Source organism: Liolophura sinensis, chromosome 7, assembly GCF_032854445.1.
Source record: "Liolophura sinensis isolate JHLJ2023 chromosome 7, CUHK_Ljap_v2, whole genome shotgun sequence".
NCBI lineage: Eukaryota > Metazoa > Mollusca > Polyplacophora > Chitonida > Chitonidae > Liolophura > Liolophura sinensis.
Genome location: NC_088301.1, coordinates 54,240,061 through 54,257,337, shown reverse-complemented (window position 1 = coordinate 54,257,337; position 17,277 = coordinate 54,240,061). Strand labels below are relative to the sequence as shown.

Sequence of the window (17,277 nt, the reverse complement as noted above, 5' to 3'; positions counted from 1 at the left end):
GCGAAAACGAAAACGGAAGACAAGACCTTAACCTAAGAGACAAGAGGAACATATGTGTATCTGCTATGCGTTGCCTTCCTGTTGAGTAGCCAGCCACCGTCAGCAACAAAGACAAGCGTCATGTCTGAGCATCCACATAAAGCGACAAGCTCAAATTCGGATAAAGATTGCAACCCACTGTGTTTACAACGTGAAAGTTTTAACAACAACAACTTGAACGAGAAACCTTGGTGTGAGAACCACGTCGGTAGCCCTAGTTATAGCAGCACCATTAAAGATGATGAGGCATACAGAAAACAGCTTTGTCTCCCAGGTAGTAAGGTAGCACCTGACATGACTAGTCGTGTGGAGGAACCAAAGGGACCTTGCTGCAAAAAGATAAAGATTCACCTAGATACAACTGACTGCTTGAAGTACAGCAAATCTCCAACAGGTGTTGCAGCATTGACTACACCATTAGCAGTTGTTCGGAGTTCGCGAGACCCGCATCAGGGTCTCAGGCCTAGATATGTGAAAGAGAGCACAGAGTGTAGGCTTAATGAATTTGTATCCAGTAAGAAACTTTATACTGGAAACATGCCTTCACCTACTTGCTCCTTTGAGAGTAAAGAGAGATCACCTGCCAAAAAAAAAAACACTCCTAGCCCCAAGCGTTGCTCTAAGTGTAGACCCACTCAGATGAACCTCATAACCAATTATTTCTCAAGTGAAAATTGCCAGAAAGAAACTAGCCAAACTGCATTAAGTGACATGGAAATGACAAACAGTCAAAGCAACCCCAGTGGCAGTGAAGAGAGAGCTTGGACACCAGAGCTTTCCACACAGGAGATGTCACCATCTACGTCACAGAGCAGTCAGCGAACACCATCAAAAATGTTTTCACCTCTAAAAAAGGTTGGAAAAAGTTCAATTTACGTTGTGGAGTGCTGTCCTGATTCAGTCTCTGATAAAAAAAAAGTGTCTAGGAATGTCCTTGGCAGTTGTACTCCATATGTTAAAAGCCATGGCATTCTGCCTGTGCTTCAAACTGAAAGCACCACAATGTTGCATGCAGATGATGATTCAGATGCCTTCAGCAGTAGCGAGATGAATGACAATGATCTCCTAGATGTGGTAGACAGGTATGGACTCTTGGGCTCCGGGAGATATCCATGTGATCCTGTAGATAAAACCAACACGTTTGAACTTTTACCAGCTGAAGTCATGGAAAATATTTTCTGCTTCCTGCCAGTTCAAGACTTGTATCTGAATGCAAACAGAGTTTGCAAAGCTTGGAACCAAATCATATCAAACCCCCAGGTACTACATGTATTTTATGGTTGAGAGAGTAGGTTTTAAGACTTAAATTTGGAATCTAAAGTGTTGGGGGTTTGGCTTGAAGAAATTTTTCTTTTGTATTTGTGTTCTTCTAAAAATATATAGGCTAAACATGTTACATACATGTAAGGAGTAAAATGTTGTAAATTAAAATGAAAATGTTTATTAGTTGTGGATATAGATTTATATCCATTTTGAAAACTTGAAATATTAGAAGACTGCAGTGGTTCTGTTGCATTTATATCATTACAGGACACAGCAACATAGTTCTTACATGTATCTTGTCTTATTATTAATTTATTTGCATTGTAGTTTTTGCATTGGAAGAAGAAGTATTTTCAGCTATCAAAAAGCTATGGTTCTGTACGTAGTGAGATGATTGAACTCCTAATGGAAAATGGAATGGCAGAGAAAAATGACTTTCTCACAGGGTTAATAAGGTATAAGTACATACATGTACTGTAGAAGTTCTGTATTACATGTTTGCTATATGAAGTGATACACAGTATGTTTATTTGAGATTAAAGAGTAAGATTAAATGTGCTGTTGTGTTGATATTAAATATGTTGGCGATGAAACAGGATGTGGAACATGATAAAACTTTAATCACAATCAGTAAGTAAAATTGTGGCTATAAAAAGAGCTTTCGTAGCTACCATCAAAAGTGAATATAGGTCAGTATCTTAAATGCTGTTGCAAATTTTCCTAGTTAAGAGGGATGCATATACTGCATGTGTTTAAAAGTTTGTTTACGATATTTCAAAACAATATTAATGGACGTTGCAAATTTTGCAGCTTGATCATCTCTTTTGAGGGTCAGACTGCCTTGAGACCATTCTCAGCTATGAAGGAAAACAGTTGGATTTACCTGAAGATCGATAAACCTTTTTCATTTATAACGTTGGATGCAAAATATTCTACAACTAGCTTATCATTGTCATATATGATTGTTTCTTAATTGAATGATTGTCAAATTCTTCACAATGTGCAGTACTTTTCTTTGGCATCTTCACTGGGTCATCCTCTCCAATTCCAGAAAAATAATGTACATTTAAAACACCTGTGACTTTTCTAACTATTAAGCATTTCACTTAAATGGGATTTGTTTTGTTTTTAGACACATGATGAACCACAAGCAGTTGAACTCTGATAGACTTCTGGAATGCCTTCAGAAAACCCCAAAATACCATTGGGCCATTGCCTTGATGAATGAGAGATTCATGGATTGTTTCCTATTTGGAGTGAGTTATGAACAAAGCCTTGACTTTCACAATGTTTTGATAGTGTTTGCAGGTATGTTGCCTGGGGTGTCAATAAAATGTTGTAGCACTCATAGCTCAAGTGAGGTGGTCTTCATGACTGGTGATCCCATGCCTTTCGCTGATATGGCTAATATTTTAAGCTCTCTTTGGGTGAATATTTGTGCTGCCATCTTGTAAGTGAAGTATGACCTACATAAAGGTATCTTAGTTTGTTGAAGAATTAAACATTAAAACGGAAGAGGGTTCCATTGTATTGTTTGAACAAAAAGCACATTACACTGGCATATATAAATGGCTCCAGTTTATATTGTTTCTGTAAGTAATATGTCTGTCAGGAGCCAAGAAAAAAAGTGTGAATGCATTTGGTGCATTATTTGTACCCATATTTACAAAATGCCTGAATATATAAACTTTTTTGAATTCACAGAATAATGCTATCTCAAGTCTGATTGTGTATTAAATAATCAATATGAAGTCTGTAGGGGTGTAAGATTTGCATAGAGCATGTACAAAGTACATGTACTTGTATTTTGAAAGTTAAATCAGTCTATGTACAGCCTATCTTCATAGCTCCTATGTGCTCTCACTAAAAACTATACTGTATCATTTATACTCTGAGTAAATGATATCCATTCTACTGTGTTCTAATTGCTGATCTAAAGTTATACTCAAGAGTCAAATAACTCTAAATTGAAACTTTTTATCTTCAGCATGACTTTATTGTGTAGTGGATATCTTATTGCATCTACATGATGACTGCGGTAATTAGATATTAACAGTCATGAGTTAAAGATTATATGTTTTTATATTTGATTCAGGAACCCCATCCTGCATGTGTGTTGGCTATTCTTGTGGTCATCGCAAAGTCTGTGAAGGATGTGTCCAATCTCTTGACCAGTTTACTCAGCATACAGTCTAAGTGCTCATCCATTATGATTCTGGAAGCATTATACTGCCTGGCAACATTTTTTTTGGCATTCAAGTTACGAGTACGCAATGGGATTTTTAATGGGTAATGCACCTACTCTAATTCTCACTATTTGCCTATAATAATTAATTATGTGTAATTGTGTAATTATATGTTGTTTTATTGTTGAAATCTGCAGTAGTATTCCAACCCTTAAATCCAGGCAGAGAACCAAAGGGGGCAAGATCTTACCTGGCATTGCAAAGGGAATTTGTATATTCTCATGCCCTTATGTGCTGTCCTTGTGGCCGTGGCATGCTTGGTGAAATCAACAAGTCAGTCATGCTCTTGTTACCATTCAAATTGTGACACTTTTGTAGCCATTTAAATTGGATTGAACATCATTTGTCTTGCATTAGTATGGTTTGCTTATCTGCAGGTCACATGTTGGAAAGCTCATTGGTAACTTGTCAAAGGTCAGTGGTTACCGTGGGCACTCCGGTTCCATCCATATAACAGACTACAGTTGTACGAGCATAAAATTTTTGAATATAGTTTTAGGCAACTATCAGATAAATAATTTAGTTAGACCTTTACTAAGCCATACCAGTACAGCATTGTTTTGTGGTAAATGTAGAACTTCTGTGCAGTTGAGCAGAACCTTTAAAAGATTATCAGACTTTGCAAATATGCAATGTTGTCCCAAGTGAACAATGATCTGAAGAAGGCTTTGGATGTATAAAGTTATGTATATAGTATATATCCTACTGGTAATAGTTTTTATTTTTGCAGTCATCTTGGAGTTTATTTGCTTTATGTCATCTTGTGAATAGTTTTGAAAATAGTTTCCTGTGAGTATGGTAAAACCCATTGTTTTCCCTGTACATGAAGATGGTGCAAATCTGGAAGTTAATTGACAACATTTTAGGCTTCAATTTTTTTTTTATAATTAACCTTAGTGCTGTGATAGGTTGCAGAAGTTTAGCAGCAACACAGATGGTAGTAAAGTTTTTTCACCCTTTCTGTCACTACCCTACACTGCTTAATCTTGTATCTGCTTAGACCAGTGTCACTGTACTTTGTAATTTGGATGTAAGATATGTCTCATTCTTCCCAGCTTAGTTTTCAAGCATGCAGATCTGTACTCTTCCATTAACTAACTCAGCCTTTTCATGTGTGCTGTCGTCATAATGTTTCCTTAATTCTACAGTAGTTCTGACTTTATGTCACCTTATTATCAATGAATAATAAAGACATATCACAAATCACCTGTCACATCGAAGGCAAACCAAATTTTGTTAACAGCCATTTTTTATATCAGTCAACCATTCTCAGCATCCGGAAAAAGATATGAAAGTTATGAACATACAAGTACAGATCAAAATGCTGAATATACACCATCTGTATCTAGCACATGTAATTATGCCAAAGTTTTAATATTCACACTTTCTTTTCTTTTCTTTTTAATTTTCTCAAGAATGCACTACAGGCTGTATTGTGCGCTATACTTATTCGAGAACTCAGCAGGGAACCAAGGCAATGTCCAGTCTTCGCTGAGAAGAAATTTGAAGGAACAGCATCTTCGGTGAGATCATGCAAACTCTCTATCATTTCTTCTTGCATTTTTTTCTGGTCAGTAGATGGTTAGAAATGAGAACTGGAAAGCTCATGTTCTCTCAGGAGTAAATGTATGTATTAGTTGTCTAAGCAGCCTCGCATGTACAATTAATTGAAACATGAAAGCAGAATAATTTGGTATAATTTATTCTTCTACAGATTAGGAGATTCAAATTTGTGCCTCACAAACGAACAGCTACGAATTTGCAACTATGAAATCAGGCATGGAGAAGTTGTTAAAATTGTAGCTTTTGCAGGTATGTCACTTTTAGCTTGTTATACACATACATAGGAGTCTACAGTAAACATGATTTAAAACCATGCATAATTATTTGATTCACAACTTGTTTATTCTTTAGCAACATTTCGACGTAGATACTAGCTCTGTTATCTAGCCGGGGGCCTCCTCAGCTGAAGTGGTTAGCATGCCAGAACAGCACAATGATTTAGGAGCCTCTCACCAATGCGGTCATTGTGACTTTAAGTCCAGCTCATGCTGGCTTCCTCTCCGCCTCTACTTGGGAAGGTCTCCGAGATGATGGGTCGTGCAGATGGTCGTGGGTTTCCCCCGGGCTTTGCCCAATTTCCTCCTACCATAATGCTGGCCGCCATCTTATAAGTGAAATGTTCTTTAGCACGGCATAAAACACCTATCAAATGAAATAAATAATGTTATCTATCCACTTAAAACACTTACAGCTAAAGACTGAATATGAAAGGTAAATTGTTTTGCTTTACTTTTATGATGATTTTTTAGTATTTGGCTTCTTCAGAAATTCTGCTCTGTGGCAATTTTGTACACAAGCACATTCTTGACTTACCTTTCATATAAGTGAAGACTTTAAGTGCAGTGGAAGAAAGAAAATCAGTCATTAGTGATGTTTTTGTTCTTTTTATCTAGGAACAGGGAAGACTTCCACCCTACTGGCACTTACACAGATCAGACCCAGCATGAGGTTTCTCTTGGTTGTCTTCAACAAGTTAGTTTTTTCTTTCCCCAATTTCGAAATGGTTCCCTGTGACCAGTTTTATGTTAGCAAGCTGTATGCATAATTTCTGATACCGTACTTGAATAGCTTTAATTCAGTGGCTAGGCAGTGGTTTGTAAACATAGCATAGGTAATTTCCTATTTTGACTTTTCTCCAAGAATGTATAATAGTTCTGGAGTGAAAATGAGCCACTTGAAGAGTTCTAAATTTTTTTCTACAATATTCATTGGATTATAAGGAAAAAATAATAAAGTGGAAGATCATTTTCAAAAAATATAAAGGATGGGCAGTTATTTTAGCAAAATAGGTGTCGAATATGAAAAACAACATGTCATGGAAAACAAGAAATAGATTTTGTTCTTTTGATAAGTAAATAACTTGTCATTATCATATTTCATGGATATTTTGCAGGGCCATGAGGTTTCATGCTGCCAAGAAATTTCCCCCCAATGTCTGTTGTAAAACTGGGCATTCCTTAGCTTATGAAACAGTAGGACGAAGGTGAGCTCATAAATCATACTTGGAAACACCTGTGATTTAAAAAGACATTAGTTAAGACCACTTGTCTTCCACCCATAACAAGTGCATGTCTTTACATGACATGTAGGAAGGGTCCTCGCTAATTTATTAAAGGTCACTAGTTCAATCCAGGTACTGTGGTTTCTTCCACTTATAAAACTTATGACCAGTATTGTTTACGTATAAGTGAAAATTCTTGAGTATGTCCTTAAAACAACAATCAAACAAATAATAAATAAATAAATGTATAAATTTCATAATCTTCAGAATTAAGATGTGATTTAAGGGTGGTTAGTGTAAAGAAGGTTGTACATGAGCAGACTACATGCATAGATACTTATTTTTGTATCTGTTTGGAGATATAACACAGCTAAGAAGCTTGGAGGTGATATGAAAGTGTATGAGGTTGCTCAGATCTTACCGCCAAGAAAGGGAGAGAACTTGTACATTCGCTCTAAGCATGTCCTGAAGACTGTAAGGACTTTCCTGGCATCTGCTGATGAGTACATCACCATTGATCACACCCCAGCTGATATGCTATCAGAACAGGGATTAAAGACACCCATTAGCCCACATCTTAGGAAGGTATGTTATGATTTCCATCATTTTTCTCAAATGTACATGTGGTTCTTGCAAATTGAATACTTTTCCTTCCCTTCCTCAGTCTTATTAGCACATTGTCATGAAGTATGCCCAGGTGTTGGGATAATTTGGGAGAGTGGCAGAGTCATTGTACGTGTCTGGCTAGACTTCTCTTAATAGCTCTTATGAGCATAACGCCTCCAGAACTGTATAAGCAAGCATTGCAACAATGTATCCTAGACTTGGGTTATGAAATGCTCACTTGGTATAAATAATCAGATAACTAATATCCCCATATGGTATTTAACATTGCAGAATTATGTTGTGGATGCTCAATTTCTGTGGAACAAGATGAAGGATATCAAATGCTCTGAGGTGAAGATTTCACACGACGGGTACCTGAAGCTGTATCAACTTAGACATCCCAAGCTGAGAAACTTTGACTGTATTCTGATTGATGAGGCCCAGGATCTAACACCAGGTACATGTACTTCTAGTGTACACCTAACTTGCATGTCAGTATGAGAATTTCAGGCTTTGATGTTGCTGTATAATGTTAAATGGCATTCTATGCCACATGATATTTACCTAAGCATTGAAAACTGCAGCCAGTGGTTCATTTATGAAGGCTTTTTTAACCACAGATATGTGAAAAGCATGAAAACCATTTATATTGGAAAAAGTTAACAAAATGTCTTTGTGTATTCACTGTTAAAAAAGCCATGAATCTTTTGTTGAGAAAGATGTAGTAGTGGTTAAAGTGCACATAAAGTCTGCCATTACATGTATATATACATAGGGAAAAAAAAGAAGTGAGAAGGGTCAAAACCTGAGAGGGTGGAATTCAGCTTTGCAGATATGACATTGACAGATGATACTCTCCGACTAGCCATGTTGTAGAGGCTTATTTGGACTTGGCCATCCACTAGAATTGAAACTTTCATGTGAAACATTTGGCTGTGACGCCAATATACTTATCAGCTCTTGATTATTAGTGTGGATTCTAAGTATCGGATTGCAGTGCTATTTTAATATTCATTTTTGTTCAACCTCACAACCTTTTGACTCAGTATTTCAGCATTCTGTTTTATTACCATCAGAGTGATATAAATTGGACAACAATGACAGAGATATAGGGCTAGGGAATTTTGGCTTTATGATGTAATATACTATAAATTGGCTGGCTGTTCCAAAGTGCATTAAAAGTTATTCTAATACAAATCTCACGTGATGTACATGTAAGTCCAGAGTGAATTAATATAGGACTGAAGAGCTAATAGACTTTTGAACAACTGTGGTCTGACAAGTTAAACTATATGTAGGTACATGTACTTGTGTATTTAGTGAAACTTATCGGTGGAACTACTTGATTTCAGCTGAAATTTTTGCATGGGCTATTTGTCTTTATCAAGTTTTCATGCCAGATGACATAGACCTCATTTGTTATTTAGTACGCAGAGTTACATGCATGGTGCATATAATGTTATGTTGGATAACTTACATGGCAAAATGGCATCACCCAGGTAGGTAGGAACTAGTTAGTGATTATTAGTTGTTATATATTTTGCTCTATACCAGACTAACCATTAAATGAAAAATGTTCTCATTGTTATGACGCAGCTGTCGCAGACATTCTGCTGAGCCAAGATCAGTGTAAGATTCTGGTAGGAGATCCTCACCAGCAGATCTACTCTTTCCGTGGAGCGGTGAATGCTCTTGCCTCAGTCCAGGCTTCACGTGTCTTCTACCTTACACAGGTCAGACCCTTTCTTTAGCTGTATTGCCTAGAAATAACTTGATTTATATTGATGGATCAAACATCCCAATCCACATGTTCTGTCAGTTATCTTTTACTATGTAAGGTCAAACTGTCCTGATTTTGTAATATCTGTATTTCTATTATATTTCTGCTGTGCATAAACTTTTAGGAGGAATTTGCAGTTGTTGAAGTCAAATATCATGAAAAATATGGAAATTGTTTGAAAATTTGTGATGTTTGATGAAAATGTCTTGTTGATACACCACATTGTAGTAGTATTAAGATTTTGTTGTGAAATTAATTACTGGTAAACAAAATAACACTGTATATTCTCATTTGTAGTCATTCCGTTTTGGAGCTGAAATTGCAGGAGTAGCTTCCACTTGCCTAGAATTTTTAAAGAATGAAGGAAGATGCCTTGTAGGAAGTAATGCACCAGGTGAAGCCAGAAAACTTTGATTTCTTTGTATCATTCTCTATGTATTAATTTTTTTGTTTTCACAATTTACTATAAAATGATAAACATTTTGTTACAACTTTTTCCAAGAAAGCATCTTTGTTTTTGTTACATAAAACTTTTCTTTTTACCTTTTACCCGTAACATTACCTGAAAAAAAATTTGGTCAATAGTGTAAGTGATTTCATTTTTGAATTTTTTCAGGCTCCGTGTGCAATGATGCTGTGGGTCAAATTTGTATTATTAATCGCATAAATTTTGGGTTGTTCTCGGAAGCAGTGAAAAAATGCTGCTATTCTGAAAAGGAGCACAAAATACATATAATCGGGGTAAGTTATGCAAGCACTGTTCTGGGAGGAGCCATTGTGTCCATGGGCTATGGATTAATGGGATGCTCCAAGTAATTGAAATAGGCTGGGCCCAAGTACTAAAAGCAGGAGATTGAAAATGGTGGCAATGTGATTGGTATCATCAGAGATTTGGCTGTCTACATATATTTCTCTTGTATACTTAGGTTTGTTATTTCAGAAACTGAATGTGAGTTCATTACTGGTCATGTGAAGATCCTATTACTGACAGACTTCAGATCATATTTTTTTTTAAATATAACATGTACATAGAAAGAGATCCTAAGTTGTTTTTTTTTGTTTTTTTTTTTTTTTTGTCTTAATATACAAAGCTGTTTAGAGAGATGCAGCTCATACTAAAATATGGATATGCAAAAACAGACAGTTTTAAAATATGGGAAATAGAAGACTGAGCGTGAAAAAAAAAAAAGGTTCCTGTTCATGTCACTGTCATAGACAAGCAAATGGAAAGACAGATAAATCTTCACAAATGATTCATAAACAGCCTTTGTGAATCATGAAAAATAGAATAATATGACAGTCCACAAGCTGTCCATTAAAACAGGTGGGGAGTGAGCCGTGGTCTACTGGTTAAATGTGCTTGAAATGAAATTGGTACAACACATGAGGTTCAGGTCCAGAATGGGTACAACACATGAGGTTCAGGTTCAGAATGGATACAACACATGAAGTTCAGGTTCAGAATGGGTACAACACATGAGGTTCAGGTTCCGAATTGGTACAACACTTGAGTTTCAGGTCCAGAATTGGTACAACACATGAGGGTCAGGTTCAAAATTGGTGCAACATACGAGGTTCAGGTTCAGAATGGGTACAACACATGAGGTTCAGGTCCAGAATGGGTACAACACATGAGGTTCAGGTTCAGAATTGGTACAACACATGAGGTTCAGGTTCAGAATTGGTACAACACATGAGGTTCAGCTTCAGAATGGGTACAACACATGAGGTTCAGCTTCAGAATGGGTACAACACATGAGGTTCAGGTTCAGAATGGGTACAACACATGAGGTTCAGGTCCAGAATTGATACAACACATGAGGTTCAGGTTCAGAATGGGTACAGCATATGAGGTTCAGGTTCAGAATGGGTACAACACATGAGGTTCAGGTTCAGAATGGGTACAACACATGAGGTTCAGGTCCAGAATTGGTACAACACATGAGGTTCAGGTTCAGAATGGGTACAACACATGAGGTTCAGGTCCAGAATTGGTACAACACACGAGGTTCAGGTTCAGAATGGGTACAACACATGAGGTTCAGCTTCAGAATTGGTACAACACATGAGGTTCAGCTTCAGAATGGGTACAACACACGAGGTTCAGGTTCAGAATTGGTACAACACATGAGGTTCAGGTTCAGAATTGGTGCAACACATGAGGTTCAGGTTCAGAATGGGTACAACACATGAGGTTCAGGTCCAGAATTGGTACAACACATGAGGTTCAGGTTCAGAATGGGTACAACACATGAGGTTCAGGTTCAGAATGGGTACAACACATGAGGTTCAGGTTCAGAATTGGCCTTTGACAGACAGTTTGTCTGGCTTCTTCTCCGGGTGTATGTGGGAAGGTCTACCAGCAACCTGCATATTTTCTTTTATGGAAATTCTTGATGCAATCTTCTAGTTACTGAAAATCATTTTGGTTTGTTTTACTTTTTAGGGCTTTCAAAACTTTGGATTTTCAATGATACAAGAGATATATACCCTAACTCTGTCTGATCAAGAAAGAAGGAAAGGTAATGAGTTTCGTTTTATACATTATATGGATCTAAGTTTGTATCGTGGCAAAAAAACTGTTACCGTTATTGTTAAATCTTCCACAAGTTGAAAACTAGGCCAGGTGTACACCCAGTCTTTATATATGATTAAGATTAAATATGGCTTTAAACAGTACTCAAATAAATAAATAACATATTTAATTGGTGTGCTATATTTTGACTTCACAGCAGGGAGAACTATAACTAGCAAGCTTCTCAAACACCTTGGTTCCATTGAAGCATTGGAGAAATATGCCAAGGATACAATGGACCTGGAGCTAAGTGGCAAAGTCAAGATTGTCCGATGCTACCAACACAATTTACCCACATGTATTAATGCCATTCAGTGGAGACATGTGTCAGATGAGGCAAAAGCTGGTAAGTACTGAGGTACACCACACCTGTAAACCTACTGTCTGAATATGTGAACAGATGAAAAGCATTATATGGGCATGTTTGCTAGATGTACAGACAATTATTATGATGTTATTAAAGTTATTTTCATATTGGGGCAAACTTGCTTGTTTAGTATCTTGTGCTATATCTGTGAACTGATTTTCATGTTAACATTAAACCTAACTTGATCCCAGGTGTTTATCACTCGGGCCTATGTGTTCATCATCTGGTCCTAGGTGTTAATCACTCATATCATGTAGTACATTCTTTTTTTTTGTTGTTTCTTCATTTTTCTGTGTTAGATTTTATCTTCACCACCGCACACAAGGCTAAGGGTTTAGAATTTCCAGCAGTGAGGTTAGGCATTGACTTCATAACCTGTCTGACGTCCGTGCAACAACTGATCGATGGCTCTAGTAAGTTTGACTGTGTCAGTTAGAAGATCCACAGCCTAGAGAGAAATCCTACTTTTAGAGATGACTTTTGACCTTTTAGTTTAGTCTTAGAACTGGAGCTGTAAATTTGTAAACCATGATTTTATGATGGTTATGTTAGGTTTTCTGTTGTTTTGTATAGGTGTACGCTGAAATTCAGAAATGAACCACGCAAAGCTGGCAGTCTATATAATTTTCTCAAAACGCCATGGCTTGTTACGTTTCGAGAGTTGAAATGTTGTGATTTCAAAGTATTCATTTGATCGTCAATGACAACGATAAGAAAATGGCACTAGAGTTGATACTGGGCTTACAGTAAATCACAAATAATTTCAGGGACTTTATCACAAATTAGTTGCCCTAGTGTTTACTATGATGGTGAAATATTCTGTGAAATATGATTAACAGTACATCTATTTCATAACTTCACATGATTTTTCACAATAATTTTTATGTACTACAATTCACAGTTAGTTGGTGGAAATTTCCAGAGATTTTAGGTGACTGGACCTGCCATTATTTCAGAAATAAAACGTAGTTTGCCATGTTCAGATCACCGAAGGCCGGAGTTTTCCACTGGACTATATTTGACAACATGTCTGTCTGAGATTGAGGGGCCACAAGCCTCATTCTCAAACGACTTCAATCTACTATGATGTGGCAATTTGAACATGGCAAGCTATATTTTATTTCTGTTTGACATTGTGTTAAGAAACAGTAACCTCTGAACATAACAAGCTTAAATATTACTGCCTTGATTTTCTGTTTATAGTGCATTCGTTATACACCCCTTCTGAGGATGAGAAGAATCTTCTGTATGTAGCAATTACCAGGGCTCAGAGGGTGCTGCAGGTGTCACCTGCTCTACGAGATATCCTTAAAGCTGCTGGGGTAAGTGAAGCCCACGTCCAACCTTTAAACATACATACACGACATTATTATTGAACTAATTATTATTTGCTGTTTCCTGTTAAAGAAGATACATGTAGTTCTAAATTGGACCATGATCTTAAATCAGATTACGATTATGCATTTGTGGCAAATAGTTTTAAATCCTTGTTTTATCTTATCAGTTGTTATGAGGTAAGGTAAGGCATGATATGGGGAAAATGTCGTCAGAGTTGAGTTGATGTTTTCTTAGAGGTTTCCTTTAAGGCTCAAATAAATTAAACATTTTGTCCAAAATACAAAACCAGATTTCAGCTCCATTTTAAATTAAAAAGCAGCTGAAATAAGCAGAAATCAGTTATCATTTGAACATAACATTAAATATACATGTAGTGCATATACAATAACTTTTAAAATATGTTTTAAATATTTAACCAGAGCATTGTCAGCAACACTTTCAGCTGATACGCAAATTTTGAGATACAATGTTGCGGCCACTGAATGACCTCCCTTTCCGATATGACATTGGTCAGCCTGCTAATTTTAACATGGGATGGTACATAAAATATGGAAAACGAATTAACCCGAATCAAATTAATTTTCTGAATTATGTTCTGGGTGGAGTTGGAGTGCCAATTTATTGCATGGATGATGGCTGCATCCCTTAGCAATCCTCCAGCCATCATCTGTTAGCCACCCTGCATCTATCATCTAGGGATATCTATGCATTTGTACAGACATCACTGAGGATGTGAAGTAAAAATTAAAAACATTTGCCTGTATTTGTGATTTATTTATTTGTTAAAAAGCATTTGCACAAGTCTTTTAAGTTGCATATTATGTGTAAAAAAAATTATTTTCTGTTCCTACTTCAGGAAAACTTTGAATACATAGCCTTCAGCAAAGATTTGGAGGCAGCAAAAGAAACCGTTTATTTGTTCAGAAACAGCGAAGTCGTTTCAGCCAAATGCTCTCACTTTGATGGTCAGTGATCTACATTTGGTGAGTCCATTTTTTTATGAAGAATCTTTTATTTGCTAAAGAAAGTTTTTACCGGGGTAAAAATGAAAATTTTGCGAAATGATGTGAAAATAATGATTATTGCTCATTATTTACATACCTGTAAGACTCTGAATGTAAACAAATGTACAGGGTGCTGAAATGTTTTAAGTCTTAAAAGAAAAAGATACCAAATAATATAGTTTATATCTCTGAAGAGAGGCGGAAACAGACCTAGGGGACAAAACAGGTTTGCATGACGTCAGTAGAAAAAGATGCGTTCTGGGGTCACAGAAATCACTTGCATGTGAGTGGTTAAAATTGAAACAGATTGTTCAAGCAGCAGCCACCCTGGCTTAGTGGTTAACCACTGCTAGCATAGCACAGTGACCTAGGAGCCTCTCACCAGTGTGGTTACTGTGAGTTCATCTGTCACATGCTGGCTTCCTGTCAGGTTATACCTGTATGCAGGAAGGTCTGTCAGCAACCTTCAGATGGTCTTGAGTTTTCCTCAGGCTCTGATTTGCTTGCCTCCCACCACGATGTAGTCGTACAAGTGAAATATACTTGAATATCAAATAAATTAATATGAAAACTGCAAACCCCAGCTGTTTGAAATTCGGCAGCCAAATTCTCATGCATATTATCTTGAATGGTTTTGAAGTTTGTTTTTCTAGATCACTTAGATGGTAGCCTTAATAGATTTCTAGCAACACCTTGAAACATCTTGTAAAGAACCAGTGGATGGAGTTTTCTAAAATTTCCATAAACCATTGGTCAAATTTACAACATCATAAAAAGATTTTAATTTTAATATATCTTTGCTTTTGCTCTTGTTTTGGGTTTATATAGCTGTTGAATATCTAGTCGAAAAGCTAATATCAGGATTTTGAAGTTGCTTAATTTCAATGGCCAGTAAATTAAACACCTGAAAATTTTCCATGTGTTGGCAGAGTGATGGAAGTAAGATAACTGGTGGAATGCTTTCCCCAGAAACTGTTCGGCTGGAAAGAGGCATATGGGCTGACTTGCTGGGACAGCTCCCTGGGAACAGTGTCAAGGGAGGAGAAGAGGAGAGTTAAATACTGCTCTCACAGAAAGTGCTGCCATTGTCTTGGCTCTTGCCATTGTTTCATCTCCAGCTTATTCTAGGTGCTTCATATTAGGGTGTGCAGGTGCCCCACAGTGTTATAAAAAAAAAACAACTTTTGTCTTTGGTTTACGTGTGTTTAAGTATGTAACTTTTATAAAAAGGACAGCATAAAAAAACATTTTTCCTGTATACAAAATTTGTATTGTTCATAGTGTATACAAAACAATGTTATACATCATGTGCCCTTGTACCCTTGTAAAACTTTAATTGTTTCTGGATGTTGTTGTATAAACATAAGTTTTTCAAAAACTATTTTTGTTTTAGTCATGTTAATAATTTGTTACTGTGATACTGATAATTATGTTGTTCTCAAGAGGTCCATTCTTACAACATTTCTTTTATGATAACGGCCATAAGGACATTCCTCGAGTATTGACAAAGCTGTATGCATGATTGTCCCAAGAAAGATAGCATGTGATTTTTCTTTTGTCTCTGCTTTTTTCTGTTGAATTTCAGAACTTAACATTGATGCATTCGTTCAAATGTAAAACAAAATAGAATTTTTCCAAAGCTGTGTTCATTATCAGCAGGTGTGTGAATTTGTTCATCTGCATGGCTGTTGTTTTGTTGAATGTACATGTTTTGTATCTTATATACATGATGGAAAAAAGATCAATATGACTGCTGTTTATTATTGTTGACTTTTGCCTTTGGTATAAAATGGTATAAAAATGATGAGTGTTGAGGTCATTTTGTTGAATGACAATTTAGAAAATGGGCTGCTATTCAGGATGATGTATCAGCGATGGATTGAAAATTATGCAGAAGTTAAAGAAATTGTGTCACGAAAACATGAGTTGATGCAACTGAGCTAATAGGGGGGACTGCATTCCAACATGTGAATTGTCCTATTGGACAACAGTTTGATCTTACTGGTCAGCAGATTCACTCCACTTGCAGAAGATGTACGGAAAATAAATCTGAAAGAATCGCAATCACCATTTATACTTTTATCATCTGGATCATTGGTCAAAACGTTTTACAGCTTGCGATAGCCAATTTTTCGAAGTGACGTCTGTTAAAATGATATACCAAATGTTTTGAATTTATGTCATTTTTCAATTCATTTGTCCTTACCAGTTTAGAGATTCGGGGAGTCAAATTCAAGGTTCCAAGGCTTGGTCTTAGAACTAACCAACAAAGCTTCAAAAATTGGCTTTAAACCAACTGTCACGGAGACGATAGATACATTTCCGCGAATATCATACCCTGTTTCCGTTAGGACGCTCTAATTAATTCAAGGTTTAGCAAATTACTAGGATTCATGTGTGCTGCATGACAGGCTTCAGATTTATCAAACTGGTCTAAACATGCAGAGAAAAGGGGTCAAGTGTGTGCCCAAAACCCGACTCTTCAAGCCTCAAAAACTTGGTCACCATGAATCTATTTGTCTGATTTATTGCACGATAGCTTTTGGCCCAAGGCTATCATTGCTTACAGGATTTTAGTTTAGTGGAACTATAAATAATGATTTTACAAACCAGACTTTCCCCAACCAGATCCGATGTTGTTGCAAATCTTACATCAACCACGTTGTCTCTTCGGTAAATAGGTACTTATTATGAAACAATTGATATTTCCTAATCTGATAGAGTTTTTGGTGATGTGAAGCAGCAATAAACGACATAACACGTGGAATAAAAAATTCAGAGCTAGAAAATATGCTACTCGTGTATAAATTCCTTCTTAAACTCTGGTGAAACGGAAATAGACTATCAAAGACAGCGAAGGACTATTAAGTCGATCGCTTATGAGACTGCATGATTATCCCTATCGATATTCATGTTTGTAACCCATTCTGAAATTTACGGCTACATTTACAGCCGCATAGAGCGCTATTCACTGAAAGAAATACATAGATATATT

The 17,277-nt window shown here is 36.6% G+C and overlaps 1 protein-coding gene across 2 annotated transcripts; it reads left to right on the top strand.

Moving 5' to 3' along the window:
* Positions 1–11: 11 nt before the first annotated feature.
* On the top strand, positions 12–15,345 carry LOC135470146 (F-box DNA helicase 1-like). 2 transcript variants are annotated; one of them, XM_064748921.1, is made up of 19 exons: positions 12–894; positions 1,630–1,757; positions 2,435–2,558; positions 3,398–3,591; positions 4,964–5,071; positions 5,263–5,360; positions 6,005–6,083; positions 6,505–6,594; positions 6,972–7,197; positions 7,510–7,675; positions 8,815–8,951; positions 9,296–9,392; positions 9,615–9,739; positions 11,445–11,520; positions 11,731–11,919; positions 12,240–12,353; positions 13,144–13,262; positions 14,135–14,261; positions 15,212–15,345. In XM_064748921.1, the coding sequence occupies exons 1-18, from the start codon at positions 121–123 to the stop codon at positions 14,249–14,251; spliced, it is 2,961 nt and encodes a 986-aa protein (XP_064604991.1). In that variant the 5' UTR covers positions 12–120; the 3' UTR covers positions 14,252–14,261; positions 15,212–15,345. The 2 variants fall into 2 exon arrangements, with proteins under 2 accessions (XP_064604991.1, XP_064604992.1); XM_064748922.1 differs by lacking the exon at positions 12–894 and adding an exon at positions 916–1,299.
* The last annotated feature ends 1,932 nt before the right edge of the window (positions 15,346–17,277 follow it).